We start from the raw sequence: 15,474 nt of genomic DNA, 5'->3' as shown, positions 1-15,474 counted from the left end.
AGGAATATCATTTCTCAAACCTTTTTCTTGCATTTTTCCAGTTCAATACATTCTTCCGATCAAAGTGGTAAATTTTGTTTGCTTCCAAAATACAAAAGAAAAATGTACTAGATTAGAAAGTTACTCTTACATTTTTTGAAACAACTATCTATTTAGAAAGACTTTTAATTCAAAAGTTACCAGTGTTTTAAATGAAAAAAGCTTTTATTTTTCATTTTAAGTTCATTTTAAGCTCCAATAGCGGAAAACAATACAGAAATGTTTTAGGCCAACTTTTCAACCGAAGCACGGTGTATTTTTTTTTTAGAAAGGAGGGGTTAATTGAAAGATAAACGCTAAACTAAAGCAAACGAATAACATACCGTTTTTGTTTGGAAAGTCTTAAAACTCTTCGGATTCAAAATGTTTAACGAAAAAATTGTAATATTTGTAATTCAACTATCACATTTTCAAGCCTAAATTATCGAGATTGTTGTAAAAAAATTTCAGAATGAGCAAATTTTATTCAAAATTTACAGACAGATTTTTCTGGAAAAAAAATATGAAAATTTTAACTTTTTAACCTTCGATTTTTTTTCCTCGAAACTTAACAAAATCTTAAATTTCCAATACATAATTAAGATAAAAATACTTTGAACCACTAAAGCCAGTACGTGCGATCTAGTCTTGCATTTTATTTGTTTACATAATTATCACCAGAATTTAACGACTAGATAAGTAGACTGTAAGCTTAAAATAACATCAAGCATGTTAACATATTCTCTGTTCTTAATATGAGCAGGATAATTGTTTACAACCAACATTTTTTTTAACTGTATTTGAGTTGCTACTTGAGAAATATCGCTATCTTAGGTATAACTTTGAGGTGGCCACTTAATTCAATTATTTAACCACAAAGATAAAACCACTTAAAAATGTACTTGTAAATTTCGAGCAAAATTTTTATTTTTGTTTAAAAAAAAAACAAATAAAATAAGCCAACTGAAAAACTCTCACTTTAATAAATATATTTGAACTAATGTGTAAAAGTGAATTCTTGAAGTGGAAAGATCAACAAAAATGAAGCACTTTACAAGAGACAATAAAAAATATGAACTTATTTTAATCAAATCGTATAAATGATAGTTGAATTTGGTACTAAATCAATCAGTCAACGTAAATTACTCTTTGTGTTTGAAAGTGAATGTGAAAACAATTTTTTGGAACAAATTTTTCTCAGAATAATAAATAACCCCCGTGTAGAAATTATATCTTTGCTCATCTTAATTTTTCCAAAATAAAATTTAGAAGAAAGAATAATCTGACCACACAAAAAAATAATAAAAAAAAAAACTAAATCTAAAGCAAAATCAAAACCAAACTCCTACTCATCTAAATTACTCACCAGCTGCATTAAAGATCGGAGCATGATCGAAATCAGCAAAATTCTCCGAATTGCCATTTGTTGGCGTCGCAAATCCCCCACCGCCACCGCCATTACCATTTTGCACTTTGCCATTTCCATTCATAAGTGGGCCAACAGCATTGCCATTCATCATGTGCGCCGCTGCATTAATTGACTGAATCTTTGCATATCCATTCGAAGAAGAACCTCCCGATCCCGATGAACCCACCGAATTAGTTGACGTTGCATCGAATATAGTCGCCGAACTAAAATCAGCCACAAAGTCTGATTCGGGTGTAAATCCATTGCTATTACAGCTGCTAGTCTCCGAATTCGCAGTTGACGATGAACCATTGAAGCTCAATTTCGTATTGCCATTTGTTAGACTACTCAAGCCATTTAAACCGTTCGAGAATGCGTCATAGTGATGATGACCATTTTGTTGTTGTGGTTGCTGCTGTTGTTGATGATTTGGCCGACTGATGGCCGACGGACCATAACCATTAATATTGCCATTGCCATTAGATCGTGACGATGGTGGTGTAAGGGAGATATTCTGGAAACCATTATCCAGGGCGGTATTTTTTTGGTTCATAGCTTGTATGTTTCCTACTCCTCCATTGCTGCTAAGACCAGTATTGTTATTATTTAAATTATTATTAATATTATTGTTACTGTGCGTGGCCAAGGAGGAGGAGGAGTTATTATTATTCGAAGATGGTGTCAATTTCGCTGCATTCGGCAGCGACTTGAGCGGACTAGCTGGCTCCAAGAAGTAACGTTTACGCTCGTATTTGTCTATCATCAATTCACGCTGATCTTGGTGCACTGCTCGCTTGGGATCCCACAAACCTAACCAAGTTTTGGCGCATGTCTCGTTGCCATGTGATTTAAGGAATTCAATTTCGTCTGGAGTGAAAGTGGCCATCGATATGGATTTGACACGATGTGGTGGTGTTAGACCTCGTCTGAAATTATAAAAAGGGGAACATTTTAAGGTTTTTCAAATATTGGTATTGAGTGCATATAAATTTCGATTTCGAAAATTCGATGGAAAATTGAATAAATATTGTGAATAACGTACAAAATTTCATTTCCATCAACTATAAGGCCATACAAAATAAGTTTCAGTCTTTATTCGAAAAAGTTTCGAAATTACTTTCATTGCGGTTTAACTAGGATGACATTCGTTAGGTTTTCTTAATTCGAATTATGTTAATCACAACAATTTCAAGTGTTCTTTTTTGCACTCGTTGCATTTATTTTCAGTCCTTGTGCTTTAATTCAACTAGTTTCGGAATTGCATTTCTTAAGGTAAAATTAGTTTTCCAAATTTCTAAAGGTTTTCGAATACATTTTCGAGCCAGAAAAAACTTTTCAGTTGGGAGATTCACGCTCTTTGTCACACTGTCAAGGTACAACAATGTTTTTCTCGAACTTTTGCTGCTGGCGTTTCGAACATAGAAACTGAATTTTCGAATTTAAAAAATTAAGTGTTAAACTAAAACATGCATTTAATATAAATTCGAAGTTTAAATATGTATAAGAAAACAGATTTTCGAAACCAGTTCGAATCAAGCTTCACTGCGCCTAAGCAGATCAAACAAAAGTTTTTTTAATTTCGGCAATTTGACATACATAAAAACTGAAATGTATAAGTTGTAAAATTCATTCCATAAACGTTTGAAGTTCGAATTTTGCTTTATCGGCTTTTGATAATCGTGCTACAACAGTGAAGTATTTTTCTTTTTTTTCAATATAGTATAAGTTCGAATGAGAAAGCTTATTAACTTTCTTCATCGAGTAGATTCGAAGCTCAGAAAATTAGCCATGTCTATTTTTGCGTATCATGTAGAAAAAAAATTCCATGTTCGAAAAAATTTTCTTTGTCGCGAATATCCTTTCGAACTCGCTGAGTTTCGAAAAGAATTATAAATCTTGAGTAACACCTTCTTTCAAATTTTGATTCACTCACTAAATGCCAATTTATTTTCAGACAACAGTTTCCTAGGATTTATTCAAAAATTAAAAATTGAAAATTGAGTACAAAAAAAAACCGTTAAGAAAATTATTTCGTCAGTCCACAGTGATGGCGCTTTTCGAAATGCAGCGCCTGATGAAGGTTTTTCTTATTCGTTAAATTTCGAAAAGAGTCATGACTCAGGAGTCATTGTTAAAACAGCCAGATGTCATCGAACATCCAAAAGTCATTCAAAGTCTGTCAAAGGCAAATGGAAAAAAGGAAAGTCTTGCATTGTTTTCTCGAAATCACTTGCCATATTGCCCTTTTGCTATGTAATAATACCAAAATGTCATTCAGTATTGTTATCTAATTTAAATGTCATTCCAACTCGCGAATAATTGTCTGTTTAATTTGACTACAAACACAATCTTATTCCTACTATACGAAGTACACATATAATTATGCCGTAACAAATCTCACGTTTCATCTAATTGAGCTAACACTTTGCTTGTGGTGTGCTTGTTAATCATATCGTGATCTAGCATAACCTACCTCTGAATTTTGTTGTCTTTATTTTTATTTTGCATTAAAATGCAAAAAAAAATTGAACATTAAAGTTGACATTTTAAATTTCACAGGAAAATAAAACTTTTATTGTTTTTTTGTTTTATTTTTTTCTCCACATTCAAAACTTTCTATGATTTTTTTTGCCACAGGTAATAAAAAAAAAGCAAACAGTCCTTACCTTGTGGATAATAAATAAGTTTTGAGTAGAATTTACCCCAAATATTAAAAAAACAAAAAAAAATCCTCATTTGCATTAAATGCAATAATTTCACTCTCGTGCAAAACAACGGATGAACGATTTTACTACAAAACTTTTTTAAACTACAAACCTAGTGTTTTTTTTTGTTTTTCCCTCTTTTTTTATGGCCCTTAATTTAACTTAACTCACATTAAAAACAAAATAACTGAAAAACAATTGCAGTAGGATTGCCAAAGAGCAAAGCCATATGGAACATTTTTTTTCCTTCTTTCAAAAGGTATTCCAATTTTCATGTCTAAATCCAGTAAAGGTTTACAGGGTGTATCAGGTTTTTGACATCCAAATCCAGACAACTTTTTCCCAAATGGTTAACATTTTTCTTTTTATTTTTATAAGATATTTACGATTTGATATTTCCTCGACAAATATTGATTCGAAACGGAATTCAAATTAGAAATTTAATTACAACACTAATGACGTGTTTACACATGTTACACGAGTGACATGTGACACGTGTGACAAATCAATCATGTTACTCAGCCTCAATGACAGCCACATAGAACTCTAACACTGTTCGTTTTTCTTTACTTTATTAATTTAATCATTTAAGGCATAACTTTATAAGATTCGACGAATAAAACACCCTGTTTTCAAATCTGATTAACCATTTCAATATCAAAGACATTTTGAAAACAAAATAGTCAAAATAACAATTATTTCACTTAAGTTACTTAATATGCCATGAGCTTTGTATTTCTCCTTCAAATAAATAGTATGTTATACACAAAAAACACCCTGTGAAGGTAGATAGAAGAACTTGGCAAGCATATTGTAATCTATATGCCAGATAGATAACGTGATGGAAATGAATTTAAATTGCATTTTACTTGGAATTTCTTTTGTATTTTGTATTGTATATCTGTGTGGGGGGAGAAAATCTACAAAAACAGGTGAATGAATGAGTGAATGAGTTTGGCTGAAAGAAAATTGTGTTGTATTCTAAAGTATACACTGCTTTCGTGTGGCGCAATTCCTTAAAAGCGGATTACTTTTGTTTTATGTTTTATTGTTGGTGGTATGTGTAAGGTAAAACTGTTTTTTTTTTTTATTGTTCTTTTAAGAGTTTTACAATAAAGAGGAAACTTTTACTGGCAGTGCAGTGGTGTAGTAACAAAAATTCAGTAGATAAATGCAAAGAAATAGGAATTCACAACCTTTCAAGATTATTTTTATTTTTCAAGCCAAAAAATCAGGTTTCTTGTGTTAACAAATGAACAGATTTAACAATATGTAACGTAGCATTAAATCCGTTTCTAACCATGTTACGCCAAGAATTTTTAGATACATCTCAAAGCTTTTAAATCTGATTAAAATTTGAGGAACTTCTTTTTTCCTATCGACGAGTGCTCAGAAATTGTTACATTTACCCGTATGCATAAAAAATACTAGCAATATGAAATTAATAAGTAATAAACTAGGTTTGATATACACAAAATGTGGATAAAAAACGTTCATACTTTACAATTTTTCAAGTAAAAGCATTTACTATTTTTTATGCATATGACCCATTGTCTTTAGATAATGTTGAATGTGTTTAACTATCCATTATTTCACAGAGACATTGTTTCTTAATTTTTGTCGTATATTTTCGATTTCGTTTCACGTTACAGAACAGAGTCAGTTTTGGAAATATTCGAAAAATGCCCTCCTTCTAAAAGTAGCTTCATTGGCAAGTACATTTTCCAATTTCACACTAAGAATTTGCAGTGCAATTAGTAACACTTTCGCTTACAATTCTTTAAAAAACAAGGACAAAGCTATTATTTGTAAACTTTTCATACAGAATCGTTTGGGTGGACATTTTAGCATTGCATTCCACAGCTTCTATTATATTTACGTTTTGTGCATGTAAAATTTCAAGTTCTTTATAAACATGCCATACATTTTTTTTTCGCTTCACACATTGTGGAACGTAAGTATTCTTTCAAAAACGTTAAATAACATGTTCAAAAATGGAAATATGAAATGTAGAATATTCTTGGATTAACGAAACCTAGAAGACAAGTATAAACGAGATATTCATGGAAATTATTTACATGAGCACGTTCTACGTTCTACAGTGAAATTTTGTGGAACGAGTTTTGCAACTAACTTATGGATCGTGCGATATTGTGAAACGCATTGTTTTTTGTTTACTTCACGAATAAAAAAATTGTAAAATATTATGTAATATGTTGTGGAACCCATTCTGTTTACATATTTTTTTTGACGTGATAACGTCTTATAAATCGATGAACCATGGCAGCCACCACAAAAAAGTGCCACCACAAAACAGGGGTAAAACGGAAAGTTGAAATTTGGGCTAAGATCTAAACGAGAAGTTGTAGAGAGTTGATTTTGCTATAGATAGATGAGATTAATTTAAGAATAACTGCATTTAAGACAAAATGATGATTTTGGGTAAAGGAAATTTTTTTTTGACAATTCTAAAGATGCCAGGTGAAAGATGAGGAAAACAAATTAGGCTTCTGATACGGATTTTTTTTCAACACTCTGCGTTTCGAAATATGAATTTTTGAAAAACACCTTGTTTTTTTAGGGGTATTTTTGGGTAATTTTTTATTTTTAGCTTTTTTTTTTGGAGCGTTCAAAAAATTTCAAACTTAAACTTAGGTTTTGGCCTTATGCATACATGTGCAAAAATTTGGAATCGTTTAGTGAGTTTTGACTGAATAACGGAAGAAACAAGTTTTAAAAAACACGTTTTTTTTTTACCGTTTTTAACCAATTTTCATCGTTTTTTATTTTTATCTTTTTTTCTTTAATAGATACAGGAATAAAGTGAGTAATGATAGACCATGACTACGACTATATGTGTGCGAAGTTTCAATCATTTTCGTAAACACAATTTTGAGATAAAGGTAAAATAAAATTTTAGAATTCAACAGGTTATAACTTTTGATGAAGATCTGATAAAAATTTTATTAAACTATTATGAGCATCCTGATACAATTACCTTTCATTTGGTATATAACACATAACGGTAGACTAACTACAAGCTACACAATGTAAAATCAAGAAACTTGCGAAAACCCTCAAAACACCAATGGAGATCTGTTGCCCCCCGAACAGCCACCAGTGTGGGAAGTATAACGTAATCTCAGTCTGGAAATTCGATATGGTTGACTTTAAAAAATTCTAACTTATCTTTGAAATGAGATTGATACGCCATATGAAAGGTGAAATAATAAGCTTTCACATGGTATATATTTTGTATAGGTTGTCAAACAAAAAAATTGATTCCATAGCGAGAGAACATAAAAATACATGTTTTTTTTAATGAAATTTGATCGAGTTCAAAAAATTCTAGCTCTTTTTGTAGATGTCTCATAGACCTGATCGATATATATATTTTGAGCTAAGACAATAAGCTTTCAGATGGTATAAAATTTTGTATAGGTTATTAGGGAAAAAAATGTAAATAATGACGTGAGAAGATAAAAATTCATATTTTCTTTGCTTTTTTTGATGAAAATGATTGTTTTCAATAAATTATTTTTATACTTTCAGCGCATTGTAAAAATTTAAAAATGGTTTTATTCTTAAGAAAAAATACTTGGCTTTTAAAATGCATAATTTTTTTTGTAAGCTATTAAAATAGAAAAAATAATTTAATGAGAAAATAAAAAAAGTATTTTTCTTAACTTTTTCTTCTAAATTATGATTGTTTTAAACAAAAGCACACAACCTATTTTCTGACGATGTTATCCCGTAAACCGGCTTTACAGACAACCTCTTTTTTCACAAAAAGTGAGAAAGGCATCAAGATTGATCATTCGTCAACGAATTTCGTTTCCACCATGAAACTCTTTCTGTTACAGATGAAAGTATTGAACCACTCTAATTCTCTTCTTATTATGGACAAAATTTTACCGAATCGCCTAAGATCAATTTTCACTGAAAGGTGTGTCTTGAATCAAAATGAAAATCTTTCTCTATCCAGCTTGCAGCATTACGTACTTAGTAAATCTGCCAATTATGCGACTTTTTCACAGATCACAGACCTTTTTACTTGCGATATATCAAGTTATGCATTCGTAAAAAAAAAAAAGTTGAGATAACATTTTTCCATGACATTACGATGGTAGACAATGCCAAAAAAGTGGGTCCCGGAAGTCCGTCTGTCTGTCTGTCTGTCTGTCTGTCTGTCAGTCAGTCAGTCTGTCTGTCAGTCTGTCTGTCTGTCTGTATAAGGAGCTACAGCCTAAACGGATGGACCGATTAATGTCAAACTTGGTATGTAGCGTTATTTGGCGACTCTCCAGAGGGGTTTTTGCAATTAATTTTTTTGGACCAAAAATAACGGTACTTGTCATATACCGATTTTAGTAAAATTGAAATATCTCGAAAACGGCTCTAACGATTTCGTTTAAAAAATTCAAATGTTAGTCTTAAGCTAAGGTCTATCTTCCGATGAAAAATTTTTTTTTTGAAAATTATTATTAACGGTACCTGCCATAGAACCGTTTTTTTCAAATCTTATTGTTTCCGAAACGGCTTATTCGATTTCAACGAAACTTTTTGTGAAGAAGCATTTATATAATTTAAATATAAGCCAAAAATAAAATTTTGAAAAAAATAATTTTTGGATTTTTAAAAAAATTTTGAAAAATCAAATTTTCGAAAACGGGACATTGAATTTTTTTGAAATTAAGGTTTTAGGTGTTGATTAGTGATTTCTACAAAATGGCATACCAATTTTATTTTAAAACTTTTTTTCCAAAAAATTATTTATAAAAAATTAGTTTTTTAAAAAACGGCTCTAACGATTTTGAAAATTTTTTTTCTAAAAATGCATGTTAATATACCAATATCAAAACTGCATACTTGTTTTGGAGGGCAATTTAATTTCAGATTTTAATATAATTTTTTTAAAAAACGAATTTTATTTTTTTCGAAATTTCTATATAAAAAGTCTTAAAAATTTAAGCAACTTGAACTCAAAGAGCAAGTTCGTGCGACCCAGTCGTGCAATTTATTTTAGAAAGCAATAGGCGTAATTTATTATTTAGTCATATAAGCTGCGTTTAATTTACAAGATATTAAGCGTAGAATAGATTCTTAACTAGTTTTTAGTCGAAGCTTTCCATTTCAAATTCTAAAACAGCGTAGTTATTTGCAATTTTTTTTGGAAAGAATTTCCTAATACGAAGAAACTGAGGAACTTAGTTAAGACAATTCTATAAACTCTGTGGCGTAATGGCTAATGTGGTAAATTTTGAAAACGAAGGCCTATTTCGAGTTAATACTTGTCGAAGTCGAAAGTTTTTAAAATGAGTTATTGCTCTAAACTTACCTTACTTTTGCAACATAGTTTTGGAATATCCCACTTCTGATGATTTGTAACAGACAAACGAAAAACAAATAAAAAACTCTTACTTTGATTCCGATTTTTCAATAAAAAAGCACAATAGGAGCCCTTTTTACTTAAAACACCTCCCTATCAACTAATACGTCACTGGAATTTACTTTTCACTTCCCTGTGTTAAAGGTTCATTTTTACCTGATTTACATTTTCATTAAGATTCATGCTGATTGGATTAACTGATGCGCACCAGTGTAATGCACCTAGATACGAATATCTAACGCAAAATTTATGTTAAGATAAAGCCACTTGATACAGATCTAAAAAAATAGGTCACAATAAAACTTTATCACAAAAAAAAAGAAAATCCTAGAAAATATACTGCAGTAGCATAATCCCTACGAAACACAAAAAAAAAGGTGTAAGTTTTCATATAAAAAAAAAGAATATCCTTTGTATCTGTGTATAGGGATTTGAAGAGAATTTACAAGCACTGACTTTATAATACGGTATAAGTGAAGGAAGAAAATATTGCAAGAGGATATATATTTCGTGACAGGTTAGAAAATGTCTAGAGAAATAAGGCAGGTGACAACAAGTATATGAGCAGAAGAAGAAGAAGAAGAAAAAGTCCTTTGATACCTAATACTGTTGTTAGTGACATGAATTTCAAAAGAACTTTGGTTGTATTTTTTTTCTTATTTTTTTGTTGTTTCTAAAACTTCTCTCCTATAAGTTGGTTAATTTTAAAGGTGTTTTACGTACACTCTTTAGATGTTGTAAATACGTGAACATGTCTTTTGTATTTACTATTTTATATATAGAAAATAAGGATATTCGCATCAGAGTATTTTGTGTGCACATGGATGCATTTCTAACTTTGTTTTGACACTTTTGACATTATGAGTGCTTCTGGCACTTCATGTGTTTAAAAATTATAAAACTAAAAAACTTTTAACTCATGGATGATGTGTGATTAATAAACTTTTCTATATCATCTCTCCCCTCAAGTCGTATAGTTATTCGAAAAGCATTAAGAACTTTGTGTGAAGTATACTTGTGTAGACATTAGCAGATGGTAAAAAGTATGTTACGATGTGATGTTGGAAATAAAGTTTTGTTCTAAACTTTACCTAAATACGGTTTCGAAAGAAAAATTGGTAACTATCGATTTAGAGATTACAACTTATAAAGGTGTGTTACAACATTATGTCATGAATTGATGATTTCTGCAGGGAATGTTGGTAATTGAAGTTTACAGACATGTACTTTCTTGGTTAGTGACAGATCTTCAATCAAAATTTATTGTCAAAGTGTTCCAATTTTATTGGATATGAATTCTTAAAAGAGTTTGAACTTTGATGAGAAGGAATATCTAGAATGGACTGAACTTTGGGGTCAAGGCTAAAGTCTTGTCCATCAGTTAACCAGTGTTTTAATTTGGTAGATAAAGTTGGTTGGAAATCAGTATTTTTCAGCTTGGGCAATGTTTGTACAAGGAGGTTGAAAAACAAAGCTTTAAACACTTTTTCCCATTTTAGTTTTTCAATTTTACGGTAGATAATATAGCGAATTTTGTAAGAGAAATAGCAGTTTGAAAGCTGACAACAATTTCAAATGGCTTCCAATTTCTCAATTTTACGTAGGTATCAAAATTGAGGAAAAGGATGATAGTAGGTATTTATTTTCAAACTCAGTAAACGAAGGCCTAAAATATCGAAATATTTCTATTCAGAGCTTGTTTTTGTTCATTAAGCATTTAAGTCTTGGCATATAGTCTACTGATACGGTGTCTTTAAGTCTACTAATGGCTTTCTAACTTTTGTTTATTTTTTTGGCGCAACTAGTCAGCAAATGTCGGTAATAAATTGGTTCAGCAATTTACTTTCAATGTCTTGTGTTAATAAGCTAATGTGTGTGCTACATTAAGGCATGCATTAGCAGGAGCTCGAGAAACTGACAAGTTTTTATTTGCAACAATTTGCCTACTTTGAAGATGCAATGGTTGAACGTGTTAGTTTCTACTGGACGTTACTAGAGAAAAACTTTAGTTATAGGTAATTTCTATAATTAATTTTTAATTATCTTAAACTACATCCAAAAAAAACTTGTCTAAACTTGCCTCTTGTAATATTCGTTCGAATTTGAAAACGGAAACGAAAATTGAATCCGTACGGATTGAAAACGGTTGTTCCGATTTCCATTCGACTTTTTTGTTGGAGAATATTGTTTTCCGGTAGAATTGAAAACATCAAACATTTGTCGGAATTTAGATCCGTTCGTTTTTCGAAACACCTGCGGATTGCAAAAATTTTTCGAATACGGAATTCGGAGCAGATAAAATTCGAAAACGGGAGAAAATAGAATTCGAATGGAAATCAGAACAGCCGTGTTAGTTTTGAAAGTTTTCTAGTTTTGAATTCTTCGGCGAATCTTGCGTATCCACTGGCGAACCTACAGCAACTTAACAGACGAATTTCTCAAATCAATTTGCGAACTATCAGCGAAACCGGAAAATCAACACACAGATCCGGGAAATCAACATCGGAACAGGCCACATCTACAGGCAAATCAATGGACGAAGAGAGCTGTTCAAAAGACTAAGGCTAGGCGCACACATGCGATTTCGATCGCGCGATTATTCAGTCGCAAATTAGATGATAAGAATTTCAATGACTGTAGACACAATTTTCAAATTTTTAGTCGCGGGAAGCATGTGTGTTCACAGTCATTGAAATCCTTGTGATCCATTTTTGCGACTGAATAATCGCGCGACTAAAATCGCATGTGTGCGCCTAGCCTTACTAGTATGTGGAAATGCAATAGGCGAACTGGGTACATTTACGAAAGAGTTCGTCAAATCAAGCGACGAATCCAGCAAATCCACTCCCCAATCGGCCATATCAACTGGAATCTGCGACAACCAGCGAACCTGTTAAATCAACAGTGAAACCCGACAAATCATCGAACGAAATTAGCCATTTTATGGACGAAATCATTAATTATTGTCGTAACGTAGGAGCCAATTTATCCCCAAAAAGTTAAAAAACTAGAAACTTTTTATTTTGCCTTGATTACGACATTTTTTGATAGAGATACAACTCTTCAAAAAAAATCACCAAAAATCTTGAATTATCTCCAAGGTATTCTTGTTAAAGAAGATCAATTGTGTCCTTCACGTAAATAATGTCGTAATTTAGTCTTCACTTCTTTGCCAAATTCAAAAAAAAAAAAACAAAAAAAAAAAACAAAATTCTGCAAAATATAAACTTCTCATGGAATTGTACGTGATCCAATCGAACACACACATATTCCATTCAGATTCATTCAGAATGCACAAGGAGTATGCTAAATAAATATTTATAGTTTGACAGAAATTGTATACAAGTCAAGGGTGAAAGGAAACAATTCCTCGCCCACAATCACCTTTTGCATCTTCTTTCCGTTTTTTTTTTAAATTTTAAATTCAAGTAAAAGATCAAAGAACTCTTAAATCGAATCGCTTCTTTATACAAACGAGCAAACGATATACTACCACCACCGTTAAAGAAAGACTAAAAAAAAAAAAGTACCGTTATACAACAGTACAACAAAATAATCCAGCAGACATTATTTTTAATCCATTGAATATTCACCGAATGTTGCTTGCTCTTCGTCAAGAGGGTAATTTAATTTCCCTTATCGCGACAACGTGAAATGCATTTTTATATATTCGTTCTCTATAAACTCGTTGTTGGTTGATTTTAACTTTTCTTCTGTGTTAGTGGAAACCCTTTTTGTTTTTTTATTTCTTCGATAACATGGAACGTGCCGCCATTGAAAACCTCCATTACCTTCAATGAAATTAAATTTATTACATGTTCCGTTTGTATTTTCACCGAATCGTGTCTATTTTCGTTATGTCATTTTTAAGTACATAAGCTTTAGGGCTTGAATGAAAGTTCTTTTTTGATTGAGTCATCCAACAGGATTATACAAACTCAGTGATTATATTGAAAAACACGAAAGAGTGATTTTTTGAAAAAAAAATTTCTTGCACATATTTAGCACGGGTCACTTCAAAAAATAATGCCATCCCTGGAGAATACTCAATTTACCAAAAAAAATTACTCTTCAAGTCAAACCTTTTATAATTTAAACATGTTTTGACATTTTTTCGTTCCAATAAAGTTTCAAAATTACTTTTTTTTAGTTGAAATTCTTAAAAATCTTATTCTAATTACTTAATTGAGTTTAAGAAGAAAAACAAAACGAGTAGGTATCAAATTAAATTATTCAACAACCATAAATCCTTTTTTTTCGCTTTGAAGGTGAAGGTATTCCGTACACTTTTGTTGATTAAATTTACGTCTTTTCATATAAGTTTCCATTTTTTTTTTGTATTTTTAATGAAAAACAAGCAAAAGCTGTTGTACTTCAAAGATTGCTGTTTTTTTTAAATTAAATTCAAACTAAGTACCTACTATGTTTACGTACCTAAGCAAATGTAGTGTTTTAATCAGTCTTTTCAAAAGCTTTTCGGGGAATTCTATGAAAAGTGTTGATTTTGTGATTACTTGGAATGAATGTTTCCCCTTCTTGTTTCTACTATAAAAACACACTTGAATTAAAAATGTGAAATAACACAAGAAACTAATAAATTTAAGCCAGAATATACATAAATTGTAGTAGTAGAACACTATTATAACGTAATTTTATTTTTTTTTAATTTTCACCAGAAAACTTTATCCTTCAAGTCTATAATGTATCTCATCCCCCTTATTTTTTCATTTTTAGTTCATAAAATGAGTTCGTTTTTTTTTTTTTTCATAGACATAATTTAAAGCAAAAACTTAATTATGCATGAATGTCTTTGAATGGTTTTCATTATTGTACTCAAATAGAGTCTTCTTGTTATTAATTTATTCATGGTTGGGAAGTTGTATAGTTTTTGGTAGTTTGGGGAAGTGACCATAGTAATTATAAGTTGCCCATCTTTGCTTTTAGAAAGTTCAACAAGTGCACTTAAGTTGTCTTGTTTGAACTAGTCTTTAAAAACGCAAATTAAGTAAAGAAATAGGTACATTAATAATAAATAAATAATATATTAATTGCAGATATAATGAAATATTTTTATTTAGGTCTCAATAGTCCAAGAAACGACAGAGGGTCAAGTTGCTTAACTCATAAGGTTGATACAGAATATGAAAAAATTTGGTTGCCATTTTTAAAATAGGAACTTTTATTTGGCAACCCTATTTTAAACTAATGTCGGAGGAAGCCATCTCTTAAATATGAGCAAGTACATAAGTTTTTGGTGAACGGGCTTCAGGTCAAATGAAACAAATATCTTCCTAAGTGACAAAAAGAAGATATTTGTTTCATTTGACCTGAAGCCAAGGTCACCAATATCAATAGATATGAGCAAGTACTCGAAAACTTAACTCAAATACTAAAAAAAAACACCAAAAACAACTTTTTTTCAGCAGAGACCAGAAATAACAGTCAACCTTCATTTTCAATCGGTTTTTCTCTGAGATTTACCGCATTACTTTAAATAGTTTCGGTTAAGGTTTGAGATTTATTTTTAAAAATCAAAAATAAAGGTTATCGGTTGAGATTTATTTTTTGTTTTTTTTTTAAATATCTCTCAATGGTTGAAAAAAATAAATGGAAAAGGTCAACCTTTAATCATTTTCGCTGAAAATAAATCAAAAATGGTCAATTCAAAGGAAAATGTCAAGAATGTCTTTATATTGCAAAAATAAATATGAAAAGGATGTTTTTTCTAAGTTTATGTATCAAATAATGTATGAACTAAATAGACTCTCAAAGTTCTTTAGACCCAAGATTATATCTCTTTTCGTTTAAAGTAAAATCTAAAGACAAAAATGTGTTTTCCACTGTGATTTGAGTCGCTGGGAAGACAAGCACAACGAATGCAATTTCGAATATTTCAGGAGACCGATGTTCTAATATCTAGGTCAAAGCGTTCAGCTTCCAGAAGCGTTTTCGCC

General features: G+C 30.9%; 1 protein-coding gene across 3 annotated transcripts in view; it reads right to left on the bottom strand.

Moving 5' to 3' along the window:
- Positions 1 to 15,474, bottom strand: part of LOC129907574 (putative uncharacterized protein DDB_G0286901) — a 183,002-nt gene that overhangs the window by 10,151 nt on the left and 157,377 nt on the right. For all 3 annotated transcript variants that reach the window (XM_055983853.1, XM_055983854.1, XM_055983855.1), the window contains one exon: positions 1,385 to 2,352. In XM_055983853.1, the coding sequence (XP_055839828.1) occupies positions 1,385 to 2,352 (968 nt within the window). The remainder of the gene's footprint in view (positions 1 to 1,384; positions 2,353 to 15,474) is intronic.

Source organism: Episyrphus balteatus, chromosome 1 (genome assembly GCF_945859705.1).
Source record: "Episyrphus balteatus chromosome 1, idEpiBalt1.1, whole genome shotgun sequence".
Taxonomy (NCBI): Eukaryota; Metazoa; Arthropoda; class Insecta; order Diptera; family Syrphidae; genus Episyrphus; species Episyrphus balteatus.
The sequence above is the reverse complement of the archived record's forward strand: the minus strand, read 5'-3'. Positions and strand labels throughout refer to the sequence as shown.